Genomic DNA, 15,512 nt, shown 5'->3' on the forward strand with positions numbered 1-15,512 from the left:
TGAGCTGAAGAGAGGTTTCCAGCCCTCACCTGTGAAAGCCCTGAACATGAATCATTCATTTGGAGATCTGGTGTCTGGGTTGGAGGGGTGGAGTCACATACGGGAATGGGCACCAATTGGTTGTGTATCTACGTGATGGGCAAGATTAACTGGTAAGATCTTTTTGTCCCATCCGCATCCACAAGACTTGCACACAAGCATACTTGTACTTGTGCCTGCATCTTGGACACATTTCCATCTCTTTTTATACTTCTCCACTGCACTCTTCACATGATGTCTGTGTCATGCCCTCTAGAGAAAGACATGCAAAACCACTTTAACCAGTTTCACTGCTTCCCCACCTAATTCTTGGGCCTCTGCTGACAAAAATCCCCCCAGGTCTAATTTTCATTTTCTTCTGGAAGAGGGGACAAGGAGGCTTGAACCACTTTCACATTCCTACCCCTCTCCCTGCCCCAAACCCCTTTGAGAAGACAAAAGAACTGAGCTTCTAAGGGAAGTTATCACTGAGACACTCCAGAGAGGTAGCCCAAATGATTCCAGCTTCATAATCAACAGAACTGCTCCCCTCAAACGGTCCCCAGTACTCATGAACAGGAAGAGAACAGGGTCTGGGATTGGGGTAAAGAAGGGAGTCGATATTTTTCTCTCAGTCCCCATTTCTCCCCAACCCGTCCGTCTCAGATTCCACCGTTTCCTCTCCACTTTTCCAGAATTGTGTGTATTCTCCTTTAAGGGGCTGGGCATCTCTCCCGCCCTCTCCAGAGCCGACTGAAGTTTCCGAGGAGACTTCTCAGGCTGGGCTGGACACACCTTTCCAAGGACCCCCACACTCTGCTCCGTGCACCTCAAATGCTCCTTTCCCTTGTGTCCAACCCCATACCCCTCTCCCTAACTGCCCTCTTCTCAACAAGACTCAGCCTCTCCCTGAGGTGGGTGAGCATCCTTGAGGTTTCCCACCCTTAACTGCTCCGTCCCCGGATGGAGCCAGAGAAATGTGGTGGGGGGGCCGGGGCCAGAGTTTCAACATTGCCCCCCGGAAGGAGGAGCCAGAGATGGGGGTAAGGAGAAGGAATTGGGGGGGGGGGGTGTCGGCAAGAGGGTGAGAATGGGGATGAGGTGGAGATAAAAGGGGGAAGCAAAGGTTCTAGAGGAGGAGGAGGGTGTGTCTGTCCTATCAGCTTCTGCTGATGAAGCCTGGTCTGTCTTTTTCATAGTTTCAAGTTCGGTGTCTCATTATCCATTAACCAGCCCCTCCCTTTACTGTCTGCCAGCCCTGGTAGGTCTGGAGCTCCCCACAGACACTGATCTCAGTTTCCCCCGAGAGTGTGAGTGTAGGCCTCTAAAGGCAGCTACCTTTGGGGAGTTGGGGAGCCTAGGGGTTAACTCTAGACCCCTCTCAACTCTCTGGACCAAAGTCTGTCCAGGAAAGCAGGATGCCGGAGCCCAGGAGTCGTCAGCCTAGCAGTTGCCTGGCCTCCAGATGCCTCCCAGGTAATAATGCAACAGCACTCTCCAAAGACTCTTCCAAATTTCATCCTACACCAATCTCGTTTCATGCCCTCACCAAAGATACCTCTGTGTTCCTCTCCTGGCTCAAAGTACTTCTGCCTGAGGCTCGCTGTCCTCCCCAACGGCCTCTAGAGCTGGCTGAGAGCTGGACCTTGACATTCCTTCTGTTTCCTTAACCCTGTTACCCCTTTTCAAATTTACTTATTCAATACATAGTTAGTGCCTGCTATGTGCCAGGCCCTGTTCTAGGCTCTGTTCTAGTTACAGAAATTTAAATATATATATATATTAAATAAATAAATATATATATATACACACACACACATATCTTTCCTCCTCATAAGCTTACATTGTAGTGGGCTTTGGGGAGGATTTTAATCTTCCCTATTTAGATCTCCCTTTCTCAGAGAGGGGGGTGTATCCAAGTGTGGGCAACACTGGGAATAGTCGTAACGGGGCTTCCCTTCTTCCCCTTTAGGGGAGCAGATCCTAGCATGGGCCCCAGGGGTGAGGAAGGGGCTGGAACCTGAATTGTCTGGAACCCTCATCTGTACCAACTTTAGGGTCACCTTCCAGCCCTGTGGATGGCAGCAGAATCAGGTGAGATGGTTGGGGCAACAGAAATGACAGCTAGTGGGAAACGGGTAGGGGAATCTAGCAGGATTTAGACAAACATTATGGGTTAAGGGCTGTCTTTTGAATGTGTCATTGATAATCAGTGGGAACTCTCTCTAGGGTAGTTGCCCCCTAGGGGTTGGGGCTGCCAGAGTAGGAAAATGAGGGCCATTTCAGATGTCTACCCAGTCACGTGCTTCCTCTAGGACACTCCCTTAAGCAGTGAATACGATTTTGCCCTGGTCAACATTGGGCGATTAGAGGCTGGTAAGTTGGGGGGGTTTGGTGAAGGGGTTCACTGGGGGTGTTGGAACTCCCTCCTCCTCATCCTTCCTGTATTCTCAGAAAACAGCAGGGATGGAGTGGGATGGGCTGGAAGAGTCCCTTCTGGAGGGACCCTGGTCCATGGTTACACTGCTCTGTACCTCTTGACTTCAGTGAGCGGCTTGTCCCGAGTCCAGCTCCTCCGTCCAGGGTCCCTGCTTAAATTTATCCCTGAGGAGATTATGATTCATGGCCGAGACTTCCGGCTACTCAGAGTTGGTTTTGAGGCCGGAGGCCTAGAGCCTCAGGCTTTTCAGGTAAGAGGCCCCTAACCTGAGGCTTCCTCCTCATCTCAGAACCTTGGGATCCTCTCCCTGACAATTTCCGAGATTTCTCCAGTCCCTAGGATCCTCTCATCATTCCCCCTGCTTCTCTCAAGGAAAGGCTAAAAGGCTGGGATAAATGATTGTGTGATGAGAGTAAAGAGCCTGCGCTCTAGCCTTACTCTATTAATTACCAGCGGTGTGACTCTGGGCGAGTTTCCTCCTCTGAAAAACCAGGATTCCTCCCAGAATCATCATTCTAGGATTCTGTGGTTCCGGATTTGTTCTCCCAACCCCAGTCCCCATGACCTGAGGAAGCCCCCTTCTCTAGGGCCTGTCTTCACTGTTCTTCTTTATTATTGGCAAAGAGAGTGGAGCAACACATGTGCTCCATTTCCTTCTTTTCACTTACTCAGCCTAAGCCAAAGGATGGAATGTCCTCTCCTCCACAGGTGACCATGGCCATTGTCCAAGCCAGAGCTCAGAGCAATCCAGCCCAACAGTATTCGGGGATAACCCTGAGCAAGGCTGGTGAGTGAGAGTACTTTAGGATAAGGAAGAATCTGAAAAAGCAGAGGATGGCTGACGACAAAGAGCTGAGAAGCTGTCTCTGATTTTCTCCTTCCTCCTCTATGTCTCACTCCTGTTCTAGGCCAGGGTTCTGGCTCCAGAAAACCACCAGTTCCTCTCATGGAGACAGCGGAAGACTGGGAGACTGAGCGGAAGAAGCAGGCAGCCAGAGGCTGGAGAGTCAGCACGGTCAACGAGAGGTTCGACGTAGCCACCAGGTGATGCCCCAGTGCACCCCAACCCTGCTGCTCTCTCAATCTTCCCTTAGTTCCTTGATCCTCTAAAGCTAGGACTTCCCACAAACTCCAGCCTCCTAGACACCCACAAAGCTATCTCCCTTACCTCCTAGATCCCTAAACCTGAAATCCCTTGGAATGGTCCTTCCGAAGCAGCTTCCTTGTAATAACAGCTTTACGTTGTAATGAAGTCACTGAGCCAAACTGTAATACCACTCTCATTTCACAGCCTCCCCCGTTACTTCTGGGTCCCTAACCGAATTCTGGACAGTGAGGTCAGGAGAGCATTTGACCACTTTCATCAGGGCCGTGGACCGGTCAGTGTGAGGGTTAGGGTAATGGCTGTGGATTAGAGGGTCATGGGAGGCCAGGGACAATGTGGAGGGAGGAAGCTCTGTGAGGTCAGTGTGGGGGCAAGGGTAGCGTGGAGCTAGGTGTTTCTCCCACAATGACCCTCTTCTGCCCCATGTGAAGCGCTTGTCCTGGCATCACCCTGGGGGCAGTGATCTTCTCCGCTGTGGAGGCTTCTATACAGCCAGCGACCCTAACAAGGAGGATATCAGGTGAGGGAGGCTTGATGAGAAGAATCAAGGGTTAGGTGCTCAGGGCAGACTCCTTCTCTTATTTCCTGACTCCCTCCCCTCCAGAGCAGTGGAGTCGATGCTCCAGGCTGGGCATTCAGATGTTGTCCTGGTAGACACTATGGATGAGCTGCCTAGCCTTGCAGATGTCCAACTTGCCCACCTGAGGCTGAGGGCCCTCTGCCTGCCTGGTGAGAATAACCTTTGACCCCTCACCCTCACCCCTAGGTCTGCTGAGCCTAACCTGGTTTACCCTTTGCTTGCTGTAGATGAGTAGCACTTTAGTCCAATGAGCCTCTTTTCTTTTCTTTTCTTTTTTTTTTCTTGAGACGGAGTCTCGGCTGGGCATGGTGGCTCACGCCTGTAATCTCAGCACTATGGGAGGCCGAGGCAGGTGGATCACCTGAGGTCAGGAGTTTGAGACTAACCTGGCCAACGTGGTGAAACCCTGTTTCTACTAAAAATAAAAAAAAAAAATAAAAAAAATAAAAATTAGCTGGGTGCAGTGGCAGATGCCTGTAATCCTGGCTACTTGGGAGGCTGAGGCACAGAGAATCGCTTGAACTCAGGAGGCGGGTGAACTGAGAATGTGCCATTGCATTCCAGCCTAGGTGACAAGAGTGAAACTCATTTTAAAAAAAACAAAAACAAAACAAAACAAAACAAAAAGGCCAGGTGCGGTGGCTCACGCCTGTAATCCCAGAACTTTGGGAGGCCGAGGTGGGCGAATCATGAGGTCAGGAGATCGAGACCATCCTGGCGAACACGGTGAAACCCCGTCTCTACTAAAAATACAAAAAAATTAGCCAGGTGTGGTGGCGGGCACCTGTAGTCCCAGCTTCGAGGGAGGCTGAGGCAGGAGAATGGTGTGAACCCAGGAGGCGGCGGAGCTTGCAGTGAGCGGAGATAGTGCCACTGCACTCCAGCCTGGGCAACACAGCGAGACTCCGTCTCAAAAAAAAAAAAAAAAAAGGCAGATGAGACGGAGTCTCCCTCTGTCGCCCAGGCTGGAGTGCAGTGGCGCAATCTCGGCTCACTGCAACCTCCAACTCCCACGTTCAAGCGGTTCTCCTGCCTCAGCCTCTCTAGTAACTGGGATTACAGGCGCCCGCCACCATGCCCAGCAATTTTTGTATTTTTACTAGAGACGAGGTTTCACCATGTTCCCCATGTTAGACTAGGCTAGTCTTGAACTCCTCAGGTGATCCACCCACCTCGTCCTCCTAAAGTGCTGGGATTATAGGCATGAGTCACCGTGCCCAGCCAGTGAGACTGTTTTCTACTCACCTCCCATCTCTCCCACCTCTCCCACAGACTCACTGATTTCCTGTTTTCTTGACCCCAATTTATTCTTTTTTAAACAGCTTTATTGAAACATAATGTACATACCATAAAATTTACCCTTCACTGAAGTATACAATTCAGTGAGTTTTATTGTATTTACAATGTTGTACAACCATCACCACAGTTTAATTTTAGAAAACCATCCTGGCCATTTATAATTACTTTTCATTCCTATTCTTAACCCAGCAGGCTATCAACCTGAATCCTGAATCCTGAGTTCTAATCTCTTTGCCTTTCTGATCTTTCTACCCTCTATCAGATTCATCTGTAGCTGAGGATAAATGGCTTTCAGCCCTGGAAGGAACACGATGGCTGGACTATATCAGGTACTCCTTCGCTTCTTCTAGCCATCATTTATAATTCAACCTTCTTCAACCTTCTGTTAACTTGGGCTCCTAAATGGCCTTTCTTTAGTTCTTCTCCTCAGCTTCCCAAGAAGACTGCCATTTTCTGCTTTTTAGAAGAAAGAGGGATAGGATTTGGAGTTGGCCTTATTCCATCCCATGACCCATCACTCCATTCCCCTAGGCTTATCATTTTTCCTCCCTCTTCCTCATCTGCTCCTCCAGGGCTTGTCTTCGAAAGGCCAGTGACATTTCAGTATTAGTGACATCCAGGGTTCGTTCTGTAATACTTCAAGGTGAGTTCCTTGGGTAAGCCCATTCCATTCTTTGCCTCTTTTCTTTACCCACCTGACCAGATTGCATTCAGGGAGGGAGACCCGTAAGGCTTCTTCCTCTCCTGTTCCTGGGAACTACATGCGAGCTCTACTCTCATCCTTCAGTGCTACCTCTGCCTCCCCATCACAACTTGTGGTCCCTGACACTAGGATGGTCTTAGCCCCTTTGTTCCTTTCCTTCCATCAGTGGGTGGGGACTGGGGTTGGGGTGGGAAGGGCAGTGTGGAAGCTGGTTTGAGAATTGTGATTCTGCTCCTTACATGTGAAACTGGGTATTTCTATCCGGGTGGAGTCTAGGATGTGAATCATTCAAGGTCTTTGTTTTTTCTTCACTTCTATGTGCTCTCTCAATCCTTCCTACCCCAAACCTTTCCCCTCTGTGCCTCTCACTTCTCATTGCCATATTTCTCTTCTCATTCTCTTCTGCCCTAGTTTCTTGGACCCCTCTTCTTTGTCCCTTCTTCCTCTTTATCACCCAGAGCGCGGTGATCGTGATCTCAATGGCCTCCTCTCTTCACTCGTCCAGCTGCTTTCAGCCCCTGAAGCCCGAACACTGTTTGGCTTCCAATCCCTAGTGCAGCGAGAGTGGGTGGCAGCTGGACATCCCTTCCTGACTCGGCTTGGGGGAACTGGGGCCAGTGAAGAGGTGAGAACAATTCGGGATGGCATCGGGGGGATATTACTAAAGAAGTAAGAGAATGAGAAAATTATTTTGTATAATCCACTGGAGGTGAATCCGGTCAGAAGGGCCCCGAGGTTAGGCTGAGATGAAGATCCTGATGAGTGAGGCCTCATAAGCCCCTGCTACCCTCAATTCAGATTTTCATTCTCCGACCTCCATAGTGCTCCCTATTCCCTGGGTTCCCCATTCCCTTATCATCTCACCATCCTCCCTCTTCGGGTCCCAGTAATCCCTTCCAACCTCTTAATTTCTCTCTTTTCAGGCTCCGGTGTTTCTCCTCTTCCTTGATTGTGTCTGGCAGCTCCTCCAGCAGTTTCCAGCTGATTTTGAATTCTCTGAGTTTTTCCTTCTTGCTCTTCATGACAGCGTCAGGGTTCCTGACACCCTTACCTTCCTGAGAAATACCCCCTGGGAGCGCGGAAAGCAGAGCGGACAGGTCAGTGACTTCTATTTTTGACTCGTTTTTTTTTTTTTTTTTTTTCCATTGAGATGTACTCTCTGAAGTTTGGTCTTGATTTGTTTTATGAGAAGTGAGGTCTGTGGGTGGGGAGGGGGAGATTTAGTCTCATTTTCAGGACAGGACTTTTGCGCTATATCTTTCCTAGAATAAGAGGTAAGAATCTCATGATTTGTCTCTAGATGTGGGAGGACTGTGTGTAACCATCCTTTTTCTTGCTTCCTCTGTCCAGTTAAACTCCTATACACAAGTCTACACCCCAGGATACTCCCAGCCCCCAGCTGGGAACTCTCTTAACCTGCAGCTGTCTGTCTGGGACTGGGATTTACGCTATAGCAATGCACAGATACTACAATTCCAGAATCCTGGCTATGACCCAGAACACTGTCCAGATTCCTGGCTCACTAGACCGCAGGTGAAACGTCTAAACTTCCTAAATTCCCTTGACGTTCCCACAGGCTCATGCTATGACACAGTGAAAAGTGAAAGACACAATGTCTTGAGTTCCTTAGGGAAAGCTACTCCACTACTCTTCTGCAGCTGTCACTTATAGTCCCTGGGTGTCCCTAGGAAGACAGAAGTCCTAGAATAGCACAGAGGGCACCCTTTTTGTCCTTCCTCAAGTCTGTTTACTCATCTTCCTGTCTCATGCACACATAAGTTGCCCTAAGATCAACCTTAATCAGTCCTGAGGCTTAGTTGAAGCCTAATGAGGAGGGTAGAAGAGTTCTCATGGGGAGGCTTGTAGTTCTAGTCACCAGTACAGTGAGTGGATGGCGGCAGGATACCCTATCCCGATCCAGATTGGGGAAACTAGGCTTATCTGGTCTCTCGGTTGCCAGTTGATTTCCTTTTCCCTTTAGCCAAGCTTCATGATTCCTGGACCCCCCAGTTCTGTGTGGCTCTTCTCTAGAGGAGCATTGACCCCCTTGAATCAGCTCTGTCCTTGGCGGGACAGTCCCTCCCTGCTGGCAGTCTCTTCTCGTTGGCTCCCTCGACCTGCTATCTCCTCTGAAAGCCTGGCTGACCAGGAATGGGGTCTCCCCTCACATTGGGGAGCTTGCCCTTTACCTCCAGGGCTGCTGCTGCCTGGATATCTGGGACCCCAGATCAGGTTCTGGAGACGCTGCTACCTGAGGGGAAGGCCTGAGGTCCAGGTAAGAAGGGAAAATAAGACTGGGAGTGGGAGAAGGGACTTGACTCTGCCGAACCAGATGAACAGGAGCTGGAAAGGCAAGGAGCTGAAGGCTGGGGGGACTGGGCAGTGAAGTTCTACTCCTCTTGGTATCAAACAGGGTTTGGGAGTGTAGGAGGTGCGGGAAAGTGCTTGTGGCTTAGATTAAGTGGAATTTAGGGCACAGCTGGAAAGGGAAACAGAATTAAAGACACCAGAAGTAGCAGAGAAGCAGGGGGCCAGAGCCACAACAGTATTCCTCTCTGTTCCTCTTTGCCTCCTCCCCAGATGGGCCTCTCATCTCCCACAATCTCTGGCCTCCAGGATGAGCTATCCCATCTTCAGGAGCTATTACGGAAATGGACACCAAGAATATCTCCTGAAGTTCACTCCAAGAAAAGAGATCCACATACCATTTTCAATCCCACTGAAATTGTGGGCATTCTCAAAGGCAGGGCAGAGGGGGATCTGGGGTAGAGGAGGGTACTGTCTAATCCTTTTTTTTTTTAATCTGGACTTGCAGCCTCAGCGTTCACACTCCAGCCCTTAAGTTCACTAAGAAGGTCTGAGTTTCTGCTGCAGATGGTGGTGTTAACTGCTCCAACTCTTGTCTTGTCTTGCTTAGTTCCTACGGATATTTTTGTTTCTTGTCATTTGAAGGATTAAGAAACAAAAACAATCCAGAAATTGATCGGTTTTTTTAGGCCAATTGCATCGCTTCTGGATAACCAGATGTTAAATCGTGAGATCAGAGATGCTGTTCATCAGTCCCAACAAGATGGCCTAGAGATCGCATTCTCACCTCGCCTTGCTGCTGCTTTAATTCCGACTTCCATTTCTTCCCTTATAGTTTTCTATGGGAATGAGGCGGATACAGGAAACACCCTGTCTCCTCTGTATTTTTGTAGTGGAATTTCTATTTAAGGGGCTCATTAAAGCATAGTATTTATACACATTGCTGGCATTGTTTCTTGTGTTTGAATAAAGGACTCTCCTAGGTAGGAAAGTGGTGGGTAAAAGGTGGGTATGACCCAAGAGAGGAGGGCATCTACCATATTATTGCTAAGGAAATAGGGGAACTGGATTTGGTGAGACTCTGCAGAATTCAAGTGCAGTTTGGGGAAAGGATTCTCGTGTGTGTCTCCCATTTAGAGGCAGATGCGGCCAGATTGTTCTAGAGATCCAGACTGAAGTCTCTGAGCTCCGATCCCATCCACCCCTCACCTGTGGTCACACACCACCTTGGAGCAGCCCTCACCCTCCCCATGCAATTACGACGAGATGAGCGCAGACGTCATTCCAGCTCAGACATTTCGCAGTCTCCTCTCCTGAGGGAAAACCAAATACCTCCAGCCCAAATCAGGGCTGTTGAGGCCAAATCTGCAAGAAGGTTGCAGGCGAGATGGAAGGTTCCCTCTGCGCCTGAAAGCAGCCAAGTCCTCGGGTTGGGGGGACTCCTCAGCACGTCCTTCTCTGGACAACAAAAGATCATCACTGGCCACAAAATATATGAAAACTGAAGTTTCTGTTCTTTTAGCTTTCGAATTTACAATTTTGGGAGCAGTGTGATTCTTTCCAGTCTAGCAGTGCATTAAGACGGTCTGAGCGTTTCCGTTCCGCCCTCCTCGCTAAGACCACTAGCAGCGGCACCTCAGCGCGGGAGCGGAAGACTCCACCTCCCAACCTGGGTTAAGTCTGGGAGGCTCCTAAGATGGCTGCAGCCGCTTCCAGGCACCTCCTCTTCCGCGGCTCCGCCCACCGCTACGTCCGCCTTCGCCCCGGAACTGGAAGTCGTGCTGAGGTCAGAAGGCGGAACCGCTGCTGGGAGACGGCGGGAGCTCTTTCGCCATGGCTGCCGGGCCGATCTCCGAGCGGAACCAGGGTAACTGGAGGGGGAAAGTCTGGAATGGGCTCAGCGTGGCTAAGAGGCCCCTACTACAGCCAGAAGTGCCTCTGCAGGGGTGGGAGACTGGACTCATCCCTTCCCCAGAGGGCGCGAGCCCGACCCCGTGCCTCCTGGGGGCGGGGTGGCCAGGTGCTGGCTGAGGCCTGTGGGTGTGATACTTACGTCCAATCCCCTGCTGAGTTCTCACTCAAAAAAACAAAAAGATCCACTCAGAATACTAAATTAGACTTCAAAGGATTCCCGAAGTCCTGGGAAGAGAGAAGTTTAAGGGTTTAACTTTTTTTTTTGGGCTCCTGTCCCCTACCCGCGTCCCCAGTTCCCCTGGTTGGGTTCCATCTTCATGTTTACATCACCTCCTTTCCTGTTATACTCTCACCCTTGCTCTAACTTTCTGCTCCCTCTCTTCAGATGCCACTGTGTACGTGGGGGGCCTGGATGAGAAGGTTAGTGAACCACTGTTGTGGGAACTGTTTCTCCAGGCTGGACCAGTAGTCAACACCCACATGCCAAAGGATAGAGTCACTGGCCAGCACCAAGGTGAGTACATGACAAGGGCAAATTGCTTCTGGAGGGTTCCAGCAGTATTCACAACTGTTTTGGAATAACATGAGCAACCTAAAGTATTTCTTTCTTTTAAGCCTCTGTTCAGTTTATTTCTGGAACCATTCTTAAGTGAGGTTGTTTCTTTCTTGTTCTTTGTGATTAGAGGGTAGATGAGTTTTCCCCATTTTCAATCTCTTATGTTGTTAACCTCCTCTTCTCCACTTCTCCAGGCTATGGCTTTGTGGAATTCTTGAGTGAGGAAGATGCTGACTATGCCATTAAGATCATGAACATGATCAAACTCTATGGGAAGCCAATACGGGTGAACAAGGCATCAGCCCACAACAAAAACCTGGATGTAGGGGCCAACATTTTCATTGGGAACCTGGACCCTGAGATTGATGAGAAGTTGCTTTATGATACTTTCAGCGCCTTTGGGGTCATCTTACAAACCCCCAAGATTATGCGGGACCCAGACACAGGCAACTCCAAAGGTTATGCCTTTATTAATTTTGCTTCATTTGATGCTTCGGATGCAGCAATTGAAGCCATGAATGGGCAGTACCTCTGTAACCGCCCTATCACCGTATCTTATGCCTTCAAGAAGGACTCCAAGGGTGAGCGCCATGGCTCAGCAGCCGAACGACTTCTGGCAGCTCAGAACCCGCTCTCCCAGGCTGACCGCCCTCATCAGCTGTTTGCAGATGCACCTCCTCCACCCTCTGCCCCCAATCCTGTGGTTTCATCATTGGGGTCTGGGCTTCCTCCACCAGGTAAAGCTTTTGGTTAAAATTTGTTTGTCTTAAGGTTGGGGGAGAGAGTCAGGAGGAAGAAAAAAAGAGCCTGAAAGGGGGATGGGACATGGAGTCAGTGAACAATAGGAAGAGGACTGAGGGGTGATGGTAGTGGTGGAGAAGAAAGTTGTTGGGTTTCTTTAGGAGGGTGAAGTTGGTTGACTTTTCTAACATTGCTTTTGATTTTAGAGCACTGGGAGGAGGGGGAAAGAGCTCACCCTGCCTGGAGAGGCCAGATCAGGACAGGCTCTTTAAAGACATTTTCTCCTCACTCCCATTAACTTTTCCTTTTTCCATTTCCTCTATAGGCATGCCTCCTCCTGGCTCCTTCCCACCCCCAGTGCCACCTCCTGGAGCCCTCCCACCTGGGATACCCCCAGCCATGCCCCCACCACCTATGCCTCCTGGAGCTGCAGGACATGGCCCCCCATCGGCAGGAACCCCAGGGGCAGGACATCCTGGTCATGGACACTCACATCCTCACCCATTCCCACCAGGTGGGATGCCCCATCCAGGTAGGTGTGCTTTGTTGGGAGGGAAGAGCTTGGTAGAGCATCTCTGTTACCTCTCACCCTGCTGCCCTCTGTTCCTCAACAGTAACAGTTTTAGAGTTTCCTTCAGACATTCTATTATAAAAACATACAAAATACTCTGTAACATCTACCTCCCTGAATCCATTTCTTAAGTTTTTCTGACAAGAAGACTATACTTGCTGGTTTTTATTTCTTTAACCTTTAGTTCCATTCTCTTCTCTGACTCCATCTCAAAGTGGTGACCTAATTGCCAAATCTCGGGGACTCTTCTGCTCCTTATCTAGTTTGGCCTCTGATGTACTTGAAACTAGTCGTGTCCTCCTCTTTGAAATTCTCGTCTCTTTTTGCTTTTGCTTTTCTGGATCCTCCACCCCTCTCTCTGACTCCTTAATCTTAGCTACCATGATAGACTCGTGTCTGCTTGTGCCTAGATTTTTGTGCTTGTTTCTCTTTTCTGCATATATCTATAGTTTTAATTGGGTGTATACTGATGCCTCCTAGATCTGTATCTCTAGTCCATAGCTGTTGACATTCTGGATCCTTAATGCTTTAATGCTGCTGCTTAACAGATAGCGTCATTTTTCTGTCCCTCTCCTCAAACCAATTCTTTCTCTAGCAGTCTTTTTTTTCAGGTGCTTAATTCATGAATCTGAGAGCGATGTTTGACTGCTCCCTATCACCCCACTTTTAATACCAAGTCTTGTTTAATATCAGTGGCATCTCTCCCCATGGCCAGTGTCCTAGTTCAGTCTCTCATTCCCTTATTTTTTAACACTTAATTTATTGTAGTAATCTCCTGCCACTTTGACTCCAGTTTTCCCTAACTTTGATCTACTTTCACAGAGTAGGTTTTTTAAAACACAGATGTGTACACACTTGCTCAAAATTCCTCTGTTGCTCCCTTTTACTTACAGAGTAAAACCCAAGCATTCACAGCTCTTTATGAGCTGGCCCCTGCCCCTCATTTCTATAACTGCATTTTGCTCCTGATTACTGAGTTAACTGGCATTTCCTGGAATATACTGTGCTGTTTGACACACCTGTAATCTTTCTGCTTGGGATGCTTTCTTCCCATGATCTTACCCTCCTGAAGCATTCATCCTTTAGAATTAGATCTTTGCTTAGACAGTATGTTCTCTGCTACTTTCTCAAATCCTATCAACAGTTATTACTCCACTTGTTATATACTTCAGCATTACTATTACAGTACCTAAACCATGGAAGAAGCAAGCAAAGAGGGTAAGGAGTTGATTGAGTAATTGGTTGGTTTGTGCTGCTGGAATAGGGTCAAGGATAGGGAGCACTTTTTACCACCCTTCTTTTTTGTTCTTTTGTTTTTTTGCTTTTTTGTTTTGGTGATGGGGTCTCACTCTTTCATCCAGGCTGGAGTGCAGTAGTGTAATTTTGGCTCATTGTAGCCTTGACGTCCCAGGCCCAAGTGATCCTCCCACCTCAGCCTCCTGAGTACCTGGGACTACAGGCACACACCACCATGCCTGGCTAATTAAAAGTATTTTTTGATAGAGATGGGTTCTCACTATGTTGCCCAGGCTGGTCTTGAACTCCTGGGCTCAAGTGATCCACCTAGGCCGCCCAAAGTGCTAAGATTATTGGCATGAGCCACTGTGCCCAGCCAGCCTTATTTTCTATACCCTTTTTTCTGTATAGTTCTCTTTCTGATGTCACTTTCTTTCTAATTTTGTTCTCTTCTTTTCTCTATTTTCTTTGCCTTCTTCTCTTTGTCTCTTTTCCTCTTGTGTCTGTTTTATTTTCATAGGGATGTCTCAGATGCAACTGGCACACCATGGCCCTCATGGCTTAGGACATCCCCACGCTGGACCCCCAGGCTCTGGGGGGCAGCCACCACCCCGACCACCACCTGGAATGCCTCATCCTGGACCTCCTCCAATGGGCATGCCCCCCCGAGGGCCTCCATTCGGATCTCCCATGGGTAAGTCGTCTCTAGCCACCTCCCTCATCTGCACCTATCATGTTCTTACAGCTTCCTGTAGGCACATCCCTTGTCCCGTGCCCTTACTAACTTTTCTTTTACTCCTTGCAGGTCACCCAGGTCCTATGCCTCCGCATGGTATGCGTGGACCTCCTCCACTGATGCCCCCGCATGGATACACTGGCCCTCCACGACCCCCACCCTATGGCTACCAGCGGGGGCCTCTCCCTCCACCCAGACCCACTCCCCGGCCACCAGTTCCCCCTCGAGGACCGCTTCGAGGCCCTCTCCCTCAGTAAATTCACATTTTTCCTTCCTCCTGTTACATCTTCCCAATATCTTTTCTATTCCTTGGACCAATCAGAGATGCTGTAGCTTCTTGGGGCTAAGGTACTAATCCCTTTCAGCACCCCCACCCCATTCCCCTTTTTAATGTAACTTTTTCCACAGGAGGTATTTCTTTTTTATGTTGGTGCTGAGTATTTTGCAAATGCACAGAGAAAATAAAACGAAACTGCTTGTTATTTGTGGTGTTTTCCTTGACAACAGTAACTTTTCTTCTTTAAGAAGAGATGTCAGAGTATCATGAAAAGAATGGTAAGGTAGGAGTAGGAGCAAGGGTGCTTACTCCACATTTTAAAGGCTTGTTCTGTAATGTGCTGTTGCAGTTGCTGAGCGCTGCTGTGCACTAGAGTAATTGTTTCCTTACATAGAGCTTATCTTCTCGTTTGGAAGATAGGGACCCAATATCTATAGCATAGGATCATCGTGTTTTTTTCTTTTCTTTTGTTTTTTTTTTTTGGAGACATGGTCTTGCTCTGTTGCCTAGGCTGGAGTGCGGTAGCATGATCACGGCTCACTGCGCCCCCAACCTCCCAGGCTCAGATGATTCTCCCACCAAAGCCTCCCAAGTAGCTGGGATCACAGGTGTGTGCCATCACACCCAGCTAATTTTTGTATTTTTTGTAGAGGTGAGGTTTTGCCATGTTGTCCAGACTGGTTTTGAACTCCTGGGCTCAAGCGATCCCCCTGCCTCACCCTCCCAAAGGGCTGGAATTACAGACGTGAGTCACCTCACCCAGCCAGATTATTGTTTTAAAGTGAGAACAGATGTATCTGGAGATAGTCTGGCAAAAAATGAAGTAACATACACAAAGGAATTTATTCCAGCACCGTTATAATGGCAGTAGATTGGAAACAACTCACATCTCCATCAGTAAAGGGATGGGTTGAATAAACTGATAAATTCATGCAACAGAGTACTGAGCAGCTGTAAAAAGGAATGGAGATGATCTCTATATACTGCTGTGGAGAGATCTCCAAGTGAAGAAAAATAATGTGTATAGTG

At 48.7% G+C, this 15,512-nt stretch overlaps 2 protein-coding genes across 3 annotated transcripts; both read left to right on the plus strand.

The window, feature by feature from the left end:
• The first annotated feature begins 741 nt into the window (after nt 1-741).
• Nucleotides 742-9,392, plus strand: MTMR11 (myotubularin related protein 11). Of its 2 annotated transcripts, XM_010387287.2 has the most exons (17): nt 742-1,061; nt 1,419-1,494; nt 1,991-2,112; nt 2,334-2,394; nt 2,566-2,708; nt 3,167-3,245; nt 3,367-3,502; nt 3,750-3,837; nt 3,995-4,083; nt 4,168-4,292; nt 5,705-5,771; nt 6,015-6,085; nt 6,604-6,770; nt 7,069-7,242; nt 7,496-7,678; nt 8,127-8,420; nt 8,726-9,392. In XM_010387287.2, exons 1-17 carry the CDS (start codon nt 996-998, stop codon nt 8,912-8,914), a joined length of 2,130 nt encoding a protein of 709 aa, XP_010385589.1. In that variant the 5' UTR covers nt 742-995; the 3' UTR covers nt 8,915-9,392. The 2 variants fall into 2 exon arrangements, with proteins under 2 accessions (XP_010385589.1, XP_030792991.1); XM_030937131.1 differs by lacking the exons at nt 2,334-2,394; nt 2,566-2,708 and having other exon boundaries at nt 764-1,061.
• Nucleotides 9,393-9,702: 310 nt separating this feature from the next.
• Nucleotides 9,703-14,688, plus strand: SF3B4 (splicing factor 3b subunit 4). The gene is made up of 6 exons (XM_010387288.1): nt 9,703-10,319; nt 10,752-10,880; nt 11,117-11,659; nt 11,989-12,195; nt 13,991-14,164; nt 14,276-14,688. The coding sequence occupies exons 1-6, from the start codon at nt 10,286-10,288 to the stop codon at nt 14,461-14,463; spliced, it is 1,275 nt and encodes a 424-aa protein (XP_010385590.1). The 5' UTR covers nt 9,703-10,285; the 3' UTR covers nt 14,464-14,688.
• Nucleotides 14,689-15,512: the final 824 nt, after the last annotated feature.

This window comes from Rhinopithecus roxellana, chromosome 8 (genome assembly GCF_007565055.1).
Source record: "Rhinopithecus roxellana isolate Shanxi Qingling chromosome 8, ASM756505v1, whole genome shotgun sequence".
In the NCBI taxonomy this organism is placed as follows: Eukaryota; Metazoa; Chordata; class Mammalia; order Primates; family Cercopithecidae; genus Rhinopithecus; species Rhinopithecus roxellana.